Raw genomic sequence first — 19,557 nt, 5'->3', positions numbered from 1 at the left:
TAGAGCATTGATGGGTAGTTGAAAGGGTCTTCTGGGTGTTTACAAGAGCATTGCTAGTTGGTAGCTAGGGTGTGTTTTACTTTGGCAGCTAGGCCATCGTTAAGCAGTTGTGAGGGTGTTCTGGGTGTTTTCTATTGTTTTCTGCATGCTCATTTGGATGTAGCCAAGTAATGGATGTAGGATGTAGTTGTTAAGGTGTTTTGGGTGTTCACTAAGTTCTGACTAGGGAGTTCTGTGTGATCACTAGGGTGTTGTTAGGGTATTGGAAGTGGTCACAAGTGCGTTAACTAGGGTTCTGTTAGGGTGTTGGTAGTAGTCACTACGGCATTTCTTGGGATTTCTGGGTGGTTAATAGAGCATTGCTAGGCAGTTATGAGGGTTTCTGGGTGTTTTGTATGATGTTCTATGTGCTTGCTTGGATGTATCTAGGTAGTTGCTAAGGTGTTTAGGGTGTTCACTAGGTTCTTACGAGGGTCTTTTGAGTGGTCACTAGGGCCTTGCTAGGCAGTTGTGAGGGTTTCTGGGTGTTTTGCATGGTGTTCTTTGTGCTTGCTTGGATGTAGCTAGTCAGGTGCCAAAGTATTCTAAGTGGTCAATAGTCTATAACTAGTTTGTTCTGGGTGGTCACCAGGGTGTAGCTATAGTGGTTCAACCACACATTTCTAAGACATTCCTGTCTCCAGCACACACAAAAAACAGTGTAGCATTTTGGGGGATGATTTGTGTGCAAAAGGACTAATAACAGGAACAGGAAAAATATGCATGACCAATGATAACACTGTAGCACTTATTATAGAAAAATGAGGGCTACAAATACAACGTTGATGTGTCTTTTTTATCACAACCCTTTTAGAGGCTGGAGGCTATATTTCGGCATATAAAAAATAAAATAAAGGCTGATATGGGGAAGTGAGATCACTGCAAAGCAGAAGGTAACTTCTCAACTCCACCAGAGGGTCTCGGGCAGATGATTAGAGAACAAGAAAAAGATAGACATGAAAAAATAGTTTGCAAATTAAAGGTGAAAGCAGTTGCTGGCTCCACAAGAGACAGACAAAGATCTCCAACATCTCCAACACTCACAGCATTGAAGTTTCTGATCAGAGCTGGAGTAAATTCCAATTAATTCAACCATGTAAATGCAAATAAAAAATGGGTGCGATTAAATTTGATCCAAATCTACCAAAGACTGAAATATCTGATCTTTTCTGATCCACTTGCTTAGACGAAATATATTGAATCAGTTGCACGAATTAACTTCCAACAGCCCTAACAAACGAGTCAGATCAAGATATATATAGATCTATGAGAGCTTTTGGTGAATGATGGAGATCCCAGGCCTGGTCAGTCAAGCACAAGCAGTGGAGGCCCATAGACATGGGCTCTAATAAAGTGGCAGAAACATGGCAATGGGAGAGATGGCTACAGTGTTTCCTCTCCCTGCATGTTTACCATATTTTCCTCTAACTCTTTCTGAAGCCGCTCTGCTTTGGACTTTTCCAAATGCAGACACTGCTCGAGCTGCCGAATACGGGCATGCTCCAGTTTGGTCTGAGTCTAAAGAGAGGAAAAGAGGAGGGAAATAAAAAGACACGAGAGAAAGAGAGGGAAAAAGACATACATAGGTAGCAGAGAAAAAGATTAACAGGTCTTTGCTATACACCAATCATAATACCAAAGTGTGAAGAAGTTTAAAGGCAGGAAGGAGTGTTTTTAAATTCAGCATGACAGTATAGGACAGGATGGAAGGACATGTGTTTAATATGATATTTAAACAGATTTTAGTCAGAGTGGACACCATATTTAATTTTTTACAAATGAAAATAAGACTGTAAAAAGCAGTGTGTTCAGCATTTCATACAGTCATAAGGACATAGATCATGTCTAATATTCATAACGCATGATTTTTGAGGACTGTAAATATTTGGAAAGACATTTTAAATGTTTTATCAATTCATTAATAGCAACATTTTTTGTTTCTACAAATCTATTATCTTAACAGAAATCTTCCAATTGAAAAACAATACAAAACAAACAAAAAATAACACCATCTTCCAGTAAAGTAGTGGTAAAAATGGCAGATACCTCCAGGTCTCCTTTGGTAATGGACTCTTCCTCGACTCTGAACTGAAGATCTTCCACCTTCCTGTCATAACACATAATAACCACCAGGTGTCAGGAAATTCTTCATTTATTTGTTTGTTTCGCTGGCAGAGATAAAGAAGTATTGGACTTTATGCTGACACCTATTGGTGTGCATGCAGCATCACACACAAACGAAAGTGTTTAATTGCCAAACAAACACCACTTTTCGCAGGTGTATTTATCACCGATGACAAGGATATATTTTTTGTGAACAGCAGGCTATGATGTATCAGCGTAAGGTAAGCTGTGTCGTCCTGGTAATCAAGCAAATGGAGCACACTTATATATCTCATCATATACTGCAGGCTATAATTAAGAGAACATGAGAACACTAATAAGCCTTTTTTGTCCTAATTTTTTTTGCATGTCAAATTGATTTTTTTTTTTTTTTTTACTTTTCTGTTATTGTCCATTAGGAAATTGTTTTTCCTAATTTATATTTATTTAGTATAGGTATTCCTACTGGATTACACTATTTGTACGAATTTTTAAATACCTCTCAATACAAGGTAAGATATTTGTGCCAATATTTCTGTTACAATTATGACAAAGCTGCTTGTTTTTAATATTTGTTTATAAAAGCATAGACTGGGATGCGATTAGAAACAACAGTTATTAAAGGAAAAAAGGAAATATTGCCTTTACGCAACATTTTAAGTTGAATTAAATAATAATATATTTCACTTGAGTAATTTTAAGTCACCCTGCTGTTTGCTGAGGCCCCTGGTTTAGAACCATTGATACAGACGCTTTCTTCAAATATCAGAGGGAAACAGACATAATGAAATGGCTGTTGTTTCTCTTTGTCTAGAGGACATCTTAAGAAAGAAGTGTCCCAGCTTACCCCACTCTCATCTGCTCTTCAGCACCTTTTTGTGCATTTTTATTAAAAAACAAACACTAAGTGCTCCTTTAAGTGAAGAAGAATGACAAAATAACACTAAGTTGATAACAACAGCAAATGTCAGGATACTACTATACAATATATGTAAGGTTCAGAAAACCTCTACCTTCTCTCTTCTTCAAGCTGATTGGCCAGTTCCATTTTGTCTTTCTGAGTGCCTGCCAGCACGGCTCGGACTTGCTGTAGGTTGCTCTCTGCCTCCGTTGCATACTGAATGAGATAAGAGAAAAGGTCATTTGTTCGTCAGAAATTCTTATGAATGTGCTGTTAAATGGAGTGTATAAGTTTGCATTTGTGAGGATGTGTAGTAAATGAAAATGCTCATGTAAGTGTTGTGTTTATATGTGTGAGTCACACCTGCAGATGTCCGGCCTTCAGCGCCGCCAGCTCTTTTTCCACCTCGCAGATACGGCTGGTTGCCTTGGCAACCTCGGCCCGCTCCAGGTCCCTCTCGGCCAGGAGCTGCTCTATGTGCTGCTGTTTCTCCTTCAGGGCCTCCTGCAGAGCCGTGGTCCCAGAGATCTTCCGTGCGTACCTCGACGACGTCTCCGTCAGCTGCGCGGAAAAAAGGCAAACCGTCAACTCAATTCAAATCAGAACAATACTATTTCTGAATTTAAAACTATGCTCAAAACTCACTTTTTTTCTGCATGTTACCATTCTTAAGTTGTATCATTTCGTTGTGTCTGATTTTATTCTGCTGTGCCCCATCTACATAATTCTCCTTTACTGTACTTTTACTCTCATCTACCTACTGTTGTTTTGTTTGTTATCATTGTCCATTGCCATTATTGTTGCTTGTTCATGTAAAGCGTCCTTGAGCCCTGGAAAGGCACTATATAAATAAAACGTATTATTATTATTATTAACAAAGATATTCATATTGAATTGTCAACCTCTGGGTGCTCTTCAGTCATTTTTGACCGAAAATGTTTACATTTGTTGTTGTTAGAATTTGTTACGGTTCGAAACTTGGTAAACGTTTTAGCACTTGCTATGTAAACACACTCAAAAAAAAAATCATGGACATGATTTGAACAGGTTAAATGGTGCTGCAAAAAATAGTCACACTTGTGAAAATTACCGCATTGGAAATTAATGGGAGACGAATTTCATCTAGTGGAAACGGCCAAGCAAAATCTTGCTCATTTTTTGAGATATCAGGCTCAAATTTTGAACACAACTTTTCTCATAGTTTTAGAGTAAAACATGTTTTTGAAAGATTTCATATAAAAATTTTAAATAGTTTATTATTTAGAATATTTTTCATAACAATAAACGTAAAATTCTGTAACTTTAAGTTCACTTTTTAAAACTTTTTCCACTTCAGCAATAATCTGCCAAGTGTCGTCTTTGAAAAGAGATCAAACTTAAGTCTGTGCTCTAAAGCATTCAAGATTTACGACAGTTTAAGTTGGAAATTAAATTTTCAGGTCTATGCTCAAAAAGTGAATAAATGGATTATAAATACAGCGAAAATATAATTTAGTAACATAAAATCATCTAAAAATACAAAATATGAAATAAAAAAACATTAGCGAACTAAAATATAGTACATTAATTTCATTGAAATGAAAAAATAAATTTCGGTCTTATTTTGACCGACACGCGAAGAGCACCAGAGATTCTTATCAAGAAAAAAATGCATTATATTACCTCAGGAAAAAAATTAAGTGATTGTGACATTATGACAGTGGCATCAGGAAGCAACGCTTCAAAATGTCAACGTAAGACATTTGTGATTTGCACTGGCACTTTCTTCTTGGCGTTTTAAAGTGTCTTACCAGGCCAGTGCGGCTGGGTCGGCCCCCCACGCTGGAGGCCACAGAGCTGACAGAGCTGATGGACGAGCTGGAGGGGCTGTGGGCCAGAGACGACACACCCATGGCCATACGCTTGCTCTTCTTAGCTTTAGCTGGACTGGTGGATGGGAAGCCGATCCGAATCACCTTGTGGATCGGAGCAAAGAGGCCAAACTTGGGTGGGCACTGAAAATATCTAAGGAGAGACAGAGAGAATATGGATGTGAGGGAGGAAATGCAGTATATTCAAGGGTAACATATAGAACATTAGAACATTAAAGTGTCATGCTTTAGCCTGGTCGTTCACACCTCCGAGTTGAAAAAGTCTCAAGAAATGGACGTGTAAAGCTGTGGAAAAGTGGGAGAGTAGAAGGTGGGAAAAGGGGAAACAACAACCAATAAAACACAGACCTGCAACACATTCATTATACTGGCACATGAATATTAAAATATGACCACGGAGAAAACCCCCCCACAAGTTGAACAGTTGAAAAATATAACCTTATATGACAACAAACTCCTAAGAACGAGGGAGAAACGCGGAAGAACATCATCTATTTTTTAAATGTAGTATCTTTAAAATGATTGAATTATATTAAAAAGTATAATATTAATACAATTATACAAAAAAAAAGCTAATTTAAAATAATAAATAAATTTTTAAAAAGAATGTAGAATCTTCATTTCGGTGCATCCCTAGTTATTATAGTTAACTAAAACTAAAATCATAAAAAACACTGTTGTTACTTGAAATAACGTTAACTGGAATAAAATGTATAATGAATAAAAACGTAAACTTATTTTATTTTAGCTATTTTCCAGAGCAACATTCATTCAGCTTAACTTGATGTACCAAAATAACTAAAAAAAAAAAAAAAAAAAAAAAAGGATATAGACATTTAAACAAAGATAATACTGATTTTAATACTTCAATGCAGCAAGGACAATTGATCAAAAGTGACAATAAAGACATTTATACAGTTACAAAAGATTTAGATTTCAAAAAAACTTTCAATTCATCAAAGAATTTTGAAAAATAAAAATGTATAAGGGTTCCCACAAAAATATTAAGCAGTACAACTGTTTTCAAAAGTGATAATAATAAGAAATGTTTCTTGAGCATCAAATCATCATATTAGAATGATTTCTGAAGGATCACGTGTCACTGAAGACTGGAGTAATGATGATGAAAATTCAGCTTTACCATCACAGGAATATTCACCTGGCATTTTAAAATACTGTATATTCCAATAAAAAAAAACAGTTCTTTTAAATTGTAATAATATTTCACAATATTACTGATTTTACTGTATAATCAAATAAATGCAGCCTTTGTCAGTAAAAGAGACTTCTTTCAAGGCATAAAAATCGACTAACCCCAAACAAGCCATAATTTATAAAAACAAACTACATAATCTACTAAATCCAGCCTTGGACAAATGTCAACAGTTAAAGAGTATCCATGAAGCTGTTTATTCCTGTTTGGCACTCAACCATCCCCGTTCTTCAGTGAAAAGACAGCTGAGGTTTAACCTTGGCTCAGCATGTGAATCATTACATGTCCAGATCACCTGGTCTGTATTCTAATCCTAAAGTCAACATGAAACTGCACTTGTTTTTCAGTAATTATTTCCCTAAAAAACAATTTAGTATGGGAGTTTGTCCACCAGGAATTGTTTGGATTGTGAACAGAATGCAGAGCAAATTACTAGATGTTGAAAGATATTTGGGCTATCAAAAATAACACGTAAAGGCATGCAATAATTTTTTTCAGTTTAACAAGCTAAAAATATTTAGCGCAATTATCACAGCATCAGTTTATTCTATAGTATATGATCACACAATCATTCATTCAACTGCCATTAAACCATTCAAGCGTGATAAGACACAAAAAATAACTTAAATCTGGACTGGTGTGCGGTCTGTGCATCTCCTGTCTGTGACAGACACACACAGGACTCATGCGCACAGAAAGCCACTTCAGACAGCACACGGCTGCATTGAGTTGTCTTTCACGCTTGAACGGACAAAAACACAAAATGATGACAAAATGCAAGCTTTGTCGAGTATCCTCGTAAGCACAGTCTTAAATGAGTTAAATAAAGTCTTAGATGACCATAAAGAGATGTAAGGTCATGGAATATGAGTCAGATCTTAAAGTGACAGCAGCCTAATAAACCTGCTGCTGTGATGTGTCATTAGTGTAAATCAAAGAACAAAAAGACAGAGAAAATCAATCACTGCTCTTGACTAACTTTTGTAGCTTTAATAAGGATAAATCTATATTTAAATTATAATTTATAAAGTGAAGACTTAAGTGTTTTATAACTTTATTACATTTCTGTATGTTTCCAACCTGTTAGATCAAATACTTAGATAATATACTGTCTTTATGTTCAGGGATGCACATAACTGGTGCGCACGCGTGGTAAAAACGAACGAAAACGTGGAGGGAAGCGTTTTTGAGTGCCAACATTTTTGCCATTTTGGGGGACAGGGACACGTTTATTTACTGGAGTAGGATTTTTCTCAATCTCTGGTAAGATAGCAACCATGATGATAGGTGTGTTCATTAATTATTAGGGGTGCAACGGATTGCAGTTGATTCGTGATCCATATGGACCAGGCCCCACGGTTCGGGCATGCATGTGATTCGCTGATTAACTGTTGTTAAGTTTAACTGTGTTTACGGTTACGGTTAACGTGTTTTGTCTTGCCAATTTACACATTCAAACGATTTAAAAGTGGAAGAAGAGGTGAAAATCGGGACTGGCGCACTAAGATAGCGTTGATAAAAAAATACAGCTTTAACAAAGATGAACCAATAATTAATCTCTACAGTAACCAAATAGTGTTATTTTCCATTTAGGCAGCTTGTAGGATAAGTGTGCCGCTGTAGTGTGAGTACCAAGAAGCCTCTGTGGGGGCTCCCTCAAGAACCAGACCAAAAAATTATGTTTATGTTGTTTCTACATTAATTTGGAGATTAACTGTGAAATTATTACAATATAAAAATAAATTAAAAACTTTAATGTTAGGCATTTTTTTATGGATTGACAGCACTAAAGATTCTAAAGACAAAAAAAAATAAAAATTCCTTAGGAATAACGTGTATATATATATAAATCAGTCCCTCCAGTTTTTCGCGATTCCGCGATCGCTGAATACAACACAGAATCAACAAAATGTCGCATTTTTTTGCGATCCTGCATAATTCCTAATTTAACTGCAAAATAATCACAAAAATGAAAAAGACCTCACAAAACATCAAATTATAATCACTCAATTGAAATATCTCTAGTTTAATTAAAGTTCCAATGCATTTTTACATGGATACAGATGTTGCGGGAAAAGGGGAAACTCCTTTTCCTCGATTTACTGAAGCCTATAATGTAAAACGCATTTTGCAGCTGCACAGCAAGCACAGTGAGTGTCTGGCTCACTCATTGGCTGTGCTGCGGCAACTGCACATCCAATGGCATGGGCGCCTCTGACGTGTACGCCAATGAGCTAGCATCACGCCATTACACGTCAGAGTTATTTTACTGTCTATGATATTAGTCCCCGAAAAACGCCATTTTAGCAGGTTTAACGACTGAAGCGACAACTTGCCAGGTTACTATAGTGCGGCCGGCTACGCAATACTCGTTCCCTCTCAGGGAACTGAGGTTACGATAGTAACCGAGTAGTTCCCTTTCGAACGGTCACTTGGTATTGCGTAGCTACACGCAGTGGGGACGCCATGCAAAACGCCGCACTATAAGTAACTGGTTGCCTTCTGCAGCTCAGGACCCCTCAACTCAGGATTTACACACAGTTCTACAGTATAAATTACACCTGCTGTTAATATTTACATAGGTCAGGTAGAAAAATTGCCCATAGGTTGTTTTAAAAGTTAATTTGATGAGAATTTGATTAGACCAAAATAAACAAGCTTTATGTATTTTGTTTGTGATTTGTGTCATGTATGACTATTGTGCATCTGACATAATACTATTATGGTAAATGTGATGTCCTAATTATAAAATATAAAAATCGCAATTCAGAAACAAAATCAGTCATTTTGATCGCAAAAATCACACACAAAAAAAACGTGAAATCCTGGAGGGACTGATAAATTGCTGAATAATACTGTGATGTATTAAGAAAATAAATCAGGTCCATTTTGATTTCATGTTGTAGGTTGCACTACAACCAAGATATATTAACATACTAAATAGTCTACAAACCTATTTTAAAAGGGCATGAAACAATGAGACCTATTAGTGTTGGAAGGCCATTGAGGGCGCTGCTAAAGACAGGACATGTTAGTGGAAGACAAATGATGTACCTGGTTCCTGCTACAGCTCCATCGTTTTTCCCTAACGGCTCGTCCAGCTCCACTCCACACCACTCGCCCTTGGCAAAGTCAGTCTCCCCCACATAACGCACTACTCCTGTTTTAGTGCCGCCAACCTGAGAAGAGAGCAAAGGAGATTAAGTGGTACAGTGGCAACATTGACACATGGTTTAAAGTGATTACAGTTATTTAGTATAACAAAACAGGTTTGGAAATTTGGTCTCTTGAAACGCTCAACAGAAAAAGACAAAAAAAAAAATTATATATATGGAATATTGATCAGTCAGTGTATTCTAATAGATTAGAAAGGTTAATTTAATTATGTTTATTTATATTTAATATACATTAATTATATATAACTACACATATACACACAGATATACATACCCACACACAAAAACACACATACATATAATCATACAATGTGAACATAGAAAAGGGTAGGCCTATATTTTGGAACCTTTAGGAGGTCGGGAATATGAGTTGGCATGTAACTCTTAAAATGTACAAATAATTGTCTACCACAGCTAAATGTCTGCCTGTCAACAAAACTTAAAGTCTAGGAAAGTAGATAGAAGTAGTCTCACTGCATGTCAGCACTGCAGTGTAGAGTAGTAAACTCTGCCAGCTGGTGCTGAGATGTAACTGGGAATGACTGTTGTGCTGGTTGAACTGGCCTACATTCATCAACCCAGGACTGGGGAAAAAAGGAGGTCACAGACTATTCATTAGTGATGGCACCACTACACATAAAAAAGCATATTGTATGCTTCAGTTACAAGGAAGTGTATGTCACACATTTTGTGTGCTCCTCCAGAAGCATTCATTCACATTACTGTAAAATAATTTCTCTCTCTCATAAACGTGTACACACGCAATCAAAGTGACTACACTGAAAGACACGGTTCCAAGAAAAGGCTCTGGTTCCAAGCAGGTCATATTCATAGCTTTACTCCTAAATTATGCACAACATGACATACAGGAACATAAACGGAATTAGACTCTCAAAGCCTCAAAGTTTCCTAGTCACAATCTGAGATTTACAAATGCTCTCCATAATCAACCCCAGAACTAACAAACAAAAAACACATTGTTTCTGTAAAATTATTTCACTAATTTCGGTCATTATTACACATGACTGGGATATTTACTAAGAGTTTATGTGAGATTAACCTGTTTCACCCAAGTAATAGATCCAGTTAAATTTAGATAAAAATCATAGATTGATATTGCAGTATTTGCAATCCATTAATAAACTATTCTGGCCAAACAATGCACTGACCCACAAATAACAACAATATATACTGGCTTTAATCACTTTAATGTAATGCTGTTAACTAAAAAAAATTACAGATTTTTAATTTTAAAGAATGACTAATTTGATGTATTTTAACCATTAAATAAACCCTCCACAAAACAATGTTTTGAATGCATCAGAAATACATTTGCTTTGTGCAGCTGATTTGTATTTCTGTAGATCATACATTACAGGTAAATTTCACATTTTAGGAACATGTAACTTTACATCTTGACCTAAAAATCATCATCATAAAGAGGAATTCAAATGGGCCTAGTACGGAACCTTGAGGCACGTTTCTTCAAAGGATTTCATTTTACTGTTCCTTATCAACCAGTCTACCAAAAGATTTTCCAGTGATGCTTAAGCATATGACAGAACATGACAGAACATGAGAAAGCTGCAAACCATCCATCCATCCAACTTCAAAATCCTAGAGCCAAAATGAATAGCAACAGATAAACCAACGAATTAATGAAAGTCATACTTGGGGATCAAAAGCATGAATTGCTTTGGAACAAAACTAAACACTTTTACAGTTGAGCCTGGTCAGTACCTGGATGGGAGACCTCCTGAGAAAACCAGGTTGCTGCTGGAAGTAAGGCCAGCAGGGGGTGCTTACCCTGTGGTCTGTGTGGGTCCTAATGCCCCAGTATAGTGATCGGGACACTATACTGTCAAAAAGCTCCGTCCTTCGGATGACACGTTAAACCGAGGTCCTGACTTTCTGTGGTCATTAAAAATCCCAGGATGTCCTTCGAAAAAGAGTAGGGGTGTAACCCCGGCATCCTGGTAAAATATTGCCCATTGGCCCCTATCCATCATGGCCTCCTAATCATCCCCATATACTGATTGGCTTCATCACCCTGTCTCCTCTCCACTAATAAGCTGGTGTCTTGTGGGTTTATGGTTGCCGTCGCATCATCCAGGCTGCACATTTGGTGGTGGTTGAGGAGATTCTCCCTTCCATGTAAAGCACTTTGAGTACCCAGAAAAGCCTATATAAATGTAACAAATGATTATTATTAATATTATTATTATTATTATTATTATTATAAACAGATCTACAATCATACCTCCCAGCCAAAGATATAAACAGCTTTTCTTGAGGGTCTGAAGCATTTATCCATTCCCAGAGAGAGTGATGGAAGAGATATGCAAAGAGTGGACCATAAATGCATAAACACATGCTTACACGTGTGCCCTACAGTTGTGTCTACTCTTACGTTTTAATCTGTCTCTACTTAAATGAAAAGCCAAAGCAGTCAGTTTGTGTAAACCCTAGTCTCCGCTCAGACAGAATGTCCCATGTTCCACCCACAATCTGTTCACTGACTGTCTGATGCATATCGCAGACTAGAATTGCAAGTGTAGAACGACATTCAGCAGTTCCAATATGATTGGCTGGCCTCTATGGACCACTGGAAGTCAGTTAGTATGATTTCACCTGGAAACAAAAGGTCTTTACACGTTTTTAGCCATTTTCCAAGGTGCTGTTTCTACAACTGTTTGCGGAGACTACTGGGCTATACCATTACTTGAGTGTTTCCCTCCCACTCTCCATTATTTATTATTGTTTGACAGATTTCAAATTAAATCCACCCCTAAATGGCACATAAAAACAAAATTAACTATGGTTGGTTGCTTTACATTTTGGTCAGACCGGAACAATAAAATTTCTTAGGATTCCAATCCATGCCTACATGAGACCAAAAAATGTGTCCACATCAGCATTTATTAATGTGAAAAGCAAAATTCCTTTTTTTTTTTCAGCTGTCAAGTTTGTGGGACCTCACCATTCTTCTAAAACACACAGATCATGTGACAATAAAAAAAGATTATGAATTAAGTAGAGCTGTTAATGTTTTCACAGGTTCATCAAGTGGTGTTTTGAGCACTGCGAGACATTCTGCTCCTGAGACATCTGCGGTTTGGCATTAGAAAGGAGAGCATCCGGAAGAGAATATATCCAGACAGACACATCGCATTCTCCCGCCAGTGAGCGAGTCTGTGTTTGTGCAACTGACGTGGCAGATGAGCCACAGTGCAATTGTGGATAAGGTGATAACACAAACATTCCTGAGGGAACGTTCCAGATGTGCAATATTTACTTTACCATGTCGTCTCACTGACATCTCAAACCAAAACAGCAGCAATTTATGAGGGTAAAAACATATGTCAGATGCATGTTTGGCAAAAGCTTCTCAAAAGCCATAAAAGTCACAATATGGCTTTGAGCAGCTATTCTCTAATAGACCTTCTGGGTGTGAGAAGAACTATAAATTCAGCAGAATACACAAGCACAGCACAGAGATGAGCGGCGAGGAGTGGAGAAAGCTGACTCAGACCGTCTCCTCTGTCAACTCACTCGCAACACTGCAGATCCACGATCAGTCAGCACAAGCCTTAACTTGGCAGTGGCTTGATCCACCTTACAGGTCTTTTGATGAACTGTCTGAACTGACTAATGGCTCGTTTCCACCGAGCGGTATGGTACGGTACAGTACAGTACAGTACGCAATTATTTGCGTTTCCCCTGTCAAAAGTTGTGAATGGTACCAAAATGCCGAACTGTACTTTTTCGGTACCCTTCCATTGGGGTACCTAGCACAGTGGTACGGTACCTAAAGGGTGGAGCTAGACTCCCTGCAGAACGGTGATTGGTTGACAGAGAATCGTCACTTGCGCGTGCTACAAGGGGAATGACAACATAAGCGCCATTTTTTTATACATAGTTGATACTACTGTTATTGTGTCACAAAATGTAGTTTCAAGAGTTTTTTAGGCAAGAATGTAGTTGTTTAAAGCTCAAATCTGTGGTTTATTTATAAATGTATGAATGATTTATGAAAATTTGATCCAGGTAGTGAGATCCATTCCAGGCGATCACCGGGCGCTCATGTACCCCGCCTGGAACAGCCTTTCCTCGGCCAGTCGTTCTGACGTTTGCCGCTGACTCTGACATCTCTGTAGTGGTTTATTGCTTCTTGGACCTTTTACTTATATTTTTATAATGGCTATTATTGATAAAACTGAAATTTAACAAAAGAGTCAGGGTTGAGTTTTGTCACTTTTAATTGTATTACAGTGAAGATGATCGGAGTACAAATGCACATATTGCCTGGAGCAATTAATATGTTTCATATTTTTAACATTTAAATGAAAAGAGGCAGGGTTGTGTTTTATATTTTGTTTAGCTATAAACAGGCTAACGTTATACATGCAGTGAATCAATACGCGTTGCCTGCACCACATTTGTGTGGCTATAATGTTTAAGATTTCTTTAAATGAAAACAAAAAAAGAGGCAGAGTGATGTTTTATAACATATTTTGTTTTATTGTTGCCTAAAATGTACAGAGATAACTGGAGTAGCAGAGCGAGCTGAGTGACGCTTTCAAGAACGCCGCTGTTCCATTTGCAGAATTACTGGACTCGCGTCCTCGGGAGTCATTCTCCTGAGTCGGACTTGGCAAGTCCGAACTTTGCATCTAATTTCGGCGCTTGACTTCTTGTGACAAACATGCAGAGAAGCAAGAATAAGATCTTCTGTATGTCATCCATTGTTGTTTACTACGTTGCGTTCTTCTTCGCGCGAAAACAACGTTGAACGCTTCTTTTCTGGCATAGGCTACACCACACCTATCAAGTAAGGGTACTGTTGGCGGTGGAAATGCAAGCCGGATCAGGGTTTACCGTCCCCAATCATACTGTACTGTACCGTACTGTACCGCTTGGTGGAAACTAGCCATAAGACACATTCAGAAGTCTGCTCAATAACACCAGCGTGAAGAACCCCTCTAAATCATGCTACAAATATAACACTGTATGACCGTCAATATAGGCCTACTACAGAAATAAAAATCTAATTTACCCCAATTTATTTTTTTTTGTCCAAAAGGCAGATCTTCCAGGTCTTTTCAAGAGTTTCAATAGCTAACTAATCTCAGAAAGCATGTAGGAGAGATAGCAAATTGATGGGAATTTGAATTTTTTACTTTTTTCGTGCAAACGTTTTATTTTTAAGTTGCAAGCCAGTGCCAGCATTTTTTTTGTATCATATTCACAAAAAATATTTTGCTGTATGAATATGTGACCATACATTATGTCAAAAGAATGAACAGAGCATCTACTTTATAAAAAACACACAAAATGATTCAAGCTTGAATGTAGGTAAGTTTAATAATAGTAATAATATCATTGAGCATAAAGCTGAGAAAATAGCATTTTTGTCAGTCTTCACTATAAAAAAAATGTTAAATATCGGCAGCTGTGGTTGCCAGAAATTTACCGTAAAAAATATGATAGCAACATTTTAAGTTTTTCCACAAGCTGAGAAATGAAATACTAACACACACAAAAACTTTGTCATTCACACAAACATTAAATACCATCATGGTAACACACCACAATAACAAAAACTGCAACAAACATCAATTTAATAACATAATAACAATTTATTATGTTATTTAAAATCTATTTGTTATTTAATCTATTTGTAAATTTAATCATTTAATAACATTCGGATGATGTATAAATCTTAATTTCAGAAAATGGTTTTGTGGTCAAAGGTCACATATAACAATGCGGATGTAGTATGTCATGCACACTACTACACGCATATTATATAGAACGATTTTTTCCAATGGTCGCAAAATTCAACAAACTACTTCCTCTGCCAGTAAGTGATTCCAGACTATTTTCTTCTAATGTGCGAGACTTCTGATTCATTAGCAGCTATAGGTAAATAAATAGATGAATAACAAATTGGAAGTGAACTACACTTGAAGAAAATTGCTACGCCTGTTCCTACATTAACAACTCGACATTGACAAGATTTTCTGTCATTTATAAGACAGCGCTGACATATGAAAGCGCCTGGAGACAATAGAAAAACATATGTAGAGCATCAGCTTTCGTTTTTGCTCTGACAGCCGCAAGATCACGCCGAACGCTGTGAGTGTGTCTTAGAAATCAGGAATGGCAAGAAAACATTGTGCTTGGTTAGTCTTCAAACCAAACTTGGGTCTCCAGCTGACAAAGTTTAAATCCCGTCTGGCTAGCGCGCTTCCCATAATTTTTATGCATTAGGTCAGCTCAGTAGGCAGAGAGTAGATGATCTTTTCGACCACATGAGAGTCTACACCAGGGGTGCCCAATCCTGCTCCTGCAGATCGACTGTCCTGCACAGTTCATCTCCAACCCTAATCAAACACACCTGCCTTTAATTTTCAAGTGATCCTGAAGACCTTAAGTGGTTGCTTCAGATGTGTTTGATTAAGGTTGGAGATGAACTGTGCAGGACAGTCGATCGGCAGGAGCAGGATTAGGCACCCCTGGTCTACACAGTAAAAGCAATCCGTTTGAATGCATTTTCGACAACCTCTGGAAGTGGCCTAAAGATGACAAGCACAAAAGACCCCGTTTACACCTGTATTTACTGTCGTTCACTGTGATCCGATCGACCAAAACGCACCTTAATACCAAGAGTAAACAGGGCCATTGTGACATTTACATGTGAGCAAAAGGGTTTTTGAAAAGAAAAATGCAGGGCGTGTACTTGGTTCAATTCACTGGTTGTTGACTGAAAAATCCAGCTTACGTGACCAGAGAGAACTCTGTTGTTTCACCAGAAGATTGAGTTTTCTAAATTGAGACATTTTGATTACATTATAAGGTAAAACAAAAACAAAACAACATACATTGATGAATCGTTCACAATCAGATCTATGACATAACAATAAGATTTATAAAAGAAGATAGGGTGAATTTATATTAGATATCTATCAACTTGAAGGCATTTTAGGTTATTATCCAGAGCGACTAAAAGTGCTTTAGCTTCAAATAAGAGATTGTCTGGACCAACAGATGCTATCTAGCAGGAAAAGTGCTTCCTGTCCAGATAAAAATAAGTACTCACTAGTGAAATGAACCCTATTGCAGATCCTAAAATCTGTATAAATGCAAATAAAAAGGATTATTTTTGCATTGTTTTTTTTTTCTACTGAAAGTGGTGCATTTTGATAAGGATTTTAAGGAGGCTAAGAGCACTGTTTGGTTTGGATTGCGACCTTTTGTCTGAGTTACGAGGTTAAAGTGCTATAAGACAATGTCAAGGTGGTCGATTGAGTCATGGTCCTAGGCTCTGGCTCACATATTGCTGATACATGAGCATCGTTTTTACACATGTGCATTTGTAAGTCTTTTGAGAGCAAACAATGGAAAAGCACTGACTTTGAGAGGTCCTTCATGCACTAAAGCACAGTCATGGTAATAAGATACCAGTTGTAGGGGGGTACAACAGGGGACTGACATCTTTCTAAAGCAGTTCAGTTACATTGTACACTGGGATTCTCCTTAACAGATATGAGTGTGTTGAAATTATATTTAAAATCTAACCAGCTAAATACTTTTTGTACACAATTCTACAGATTTATCCAGCAGGATTTGATGTTTGAGTTCAACAACACGAATATACTAGATTAGATTCATCCTATGTTCTATAAACAGCATCTGTAGTGGATGTTAAATAGCTACAGTCAATAACTTTGACTTCGCTCAGCTCAACAAAAATGCAGTTACAGTAAATTAGCCCCAGTGGGACAGTTATAATTTATGTACAAATTTGAACAGATAAATCATTTTGTCAAATAACAGCAACAACAGTAGCATGGCTGGATGCCATTTCCAACAGCTATATCCATAAATGGCTTGGGCTGCCGTGATGCCTTTCTGATGCAGCATTGTTTGGAAGAAAACCTCTTCAGCTCCCACTAAAGAGCATTTCACTTGCTGACACCTTGCTGGCAGGAAGTGGAAGCCAGACGATTGCGTCGACAACGCTGAAGCACCAAGAGTTTGTTGGAAGAACCCAGCAGGGAAGACAGGGTCTTGGCTGGGGTGAGGCACGCAATTTCTTGTCAAAAGTATCAATAAAGGAGCGGAAAAAGCTAGAGATTACAGAAGAGGAAAGACTTCTTGTGAAATCTGTTGGCCAAGGTAAACAAGGCCAGTGGACAAAGTGGGCGACATCCTGCCAAGGTCAGTCAGTTGGAGCGACCTTTGGAGACTTCCCCAAGACAAGTTAAGTTTCATTATTCAAGCCACTTATGACACACTTCCTAGCCTAATCAATTTGGCACGGTGGTTTGGGGCTGAAAAAATCTGTGGTCTGTGGCTCAGTGAACCCTCCATCACATTCTGTGTGGGTGCAAAACTGCTTTGGCTCAAAGTAGCGCCATGACCAGGTGCTAAGGAAGTTGGCAGAATGCACAGAAAGAGCAAGGGCATTGGCAAACAAGAGGATTCAGAGCCTTAAGAGTCAGCCTGTCCAATTTGTAAGAGCAGGACAGGTAGTGCAGAAATGCACTATTAAGCACAAAGCATCAATCCTGGCCAGTGGCAGGGACTGGGCATTGCGAGCAGACCTGAACAGGCAGCTGCAGTTCCCCACTTCTATCGCGCAAACCTCATTGAGACCGGACCTTGTGTTGTGGTCAGAGACGAGAAAGTGGGTGGTGCTAGTGGAACTGACACTGCCCTGGGAGGAAGCAGTACAAGAGCCATACGAGCGGAAAAAGTCACGGTACGTCGACCTGGTAGTGGAATGCCAAGGAAAGGGATGGAGAGCAACATCTTACCCAGTGGAGGTAGGCTGCCATGGCTTTGTTTCCCAGTCAACCAGTCGCTTCCTGAGGGACATCGGCTTCAGCTCTGGCGAGGTCAGGAAGGCCATAAAAGATCTTGCTGAAGAGGTGGAGAAAGAAAGCTTTTGGCTATGGCTGAAGAGGAATGACAAGAGCTGGGGTGCTGAGAAGCCTCAAGGCACAAGGACCTGATATCTAATCCAGCGGCAGGGAGCGGCAGGGAGACGTCCTTGTCCACTGCCCCAACACCCGGAGATGTTCTGGGACTAAAGGGGTGAAACATCGGTAAAGGGTGGCTCCCAGCTGATGACCCTGTGGCTAGCAATTTGGCACCAGCGGAGGTGCATCGGGCAGTAATGCCCAGCAGGTTCACCTTCAACCTGTTTCTAATCACACAATAAACATTGAACATCAAATTTAAATCTGTTAGTTTTTATAAAAATCAGCCTCTGGGAAATAAAAGTACGAAACTGATGTGTGTCGGTGACTCTGTGTCTAAGTTGGGATCCTCCCTGATGTGTTCATCACTGAACAAACCAATCAGGTGTCAGTCGGGATTGAAGCAGGCAGACAAATAGATATCTAAGATCAATGGCTGATGGTTTATGGAGCAGTAATCCCATCTGATTAAGAATATTGACTGCCTGAAAAGCTTTAGGACTACGCTATACTAAATGGAAAGCAATTTGACCCCTAGCCAATCAACTGTATACTCAAGCAGGCAGCTATTGGGCAGCATACCTAACATGAGGAATCTAACACAAGGGAAGCCACATATTAGTTGTTCACAGCCAGATATGAACAATAGTTTGCTTTATACATGACATTTAGGGACAGGCAAATCTGAAATTGATAATAGCATAGTAAAATGCCCTTGCAAGCAAATAAAAATGGTTAAATAATTGGACTGTAGCTCTGTTCACAAAAGTTTGTACAGAAAACACATCACCAGGATGGAGCATTTCAACAGCCACAGCAGTCCAGTATTCAGTCTCATTGTACCCTGTACAATTCTGAATCACTGGATCTATATATATAACTGTAATATCAATTCAAAGAGATATATATATATTTTTTTTTAAGGTTTTCCCCAACAAAAGGCATTTCATCAGAATTCCATAAAATGTAAGAGCATGCAAGTCCTTTACAGGCTTCAACATCCATGTCAGTAGTTTCATGAGGCTGGATCGAACAAAGATTTGCAAGATAGACAGCAAAAATGCAACACACACACAAAACAAGATTAATCCTATGGCAGAACATTATGCATCAGCAGATTCAGCACACAATTTGAACTTTTACACATTAAAACTCAATGGATTGGAAAGAGTCAGTGGGACCAGTGGAAGGCAGGGCACTTCTGAAAACAGATGCTGAGATTACAGAGTTGGATTTGACTCATAAAAAAAAAAAAAAAAAAAAAAAT

The 19,557-nt window shown here is 38.3% G+C and overlaps 1 protein-coding gene across 4 annotated transcripts in view; it reads right to left on the bottom strand.

The window, feature by feature from the left end:
* The window catches only part of clip2 (CAP-GLY domain containing linker protein 2), a 47,857-nt gene that overhangs the window by 11,565 nt on the left and 16,735 nt on the right, over positions 1-19,557 (bottom strand). For all 4 annotated transcript variants that reach the window (XM_081366798.1, XM_081366799.1, XM_081366800.1 and 1 more), the window contains exons 4-8: positions 9,182-9,306; positions 4,834-5,047; positions 3,407-3,604; positions 3,156-3,259; positions 2,086-2,146 (exon numbers count right to left, since the gene is read on the bottom strand). In XM_081366798.1, coding sequence (XP_081222924.1) covers positions 2,086-2,146; positions 3,156-3,259; positions 3,407-3,604; positions 4,834-5,047; positions 9,182-9,306 — 702 coding nt within the window. The remainder of the gene's footprint in view (positions 1-2,085; positions 2,147-3,155; positions 3,260-3,406; positions 3,605-4,833; positions 5,048-9,181; positions 9,307-19,557) is intronic.

This window comes from Scardinius erythrophthalmus, assembly GCF_964197995.2.
Source record: "Scardinius erythrophthalmus genome assembly, chromosome: 5".
In the NCBI taxonomy this organism is placed as follows: domain Eukaryota; kingdom Metazoa; phylum Chordata; class Actinopteri; order Cypriniformes; family Leuciscidae; genus Scardinius; species Scardinius erythrophthalmus.
The sequence above is the reverse complement of the archived record's forward strand: the minus strand, read 5'-3'. Positions and strand labels throughout refer to the sequence as shown.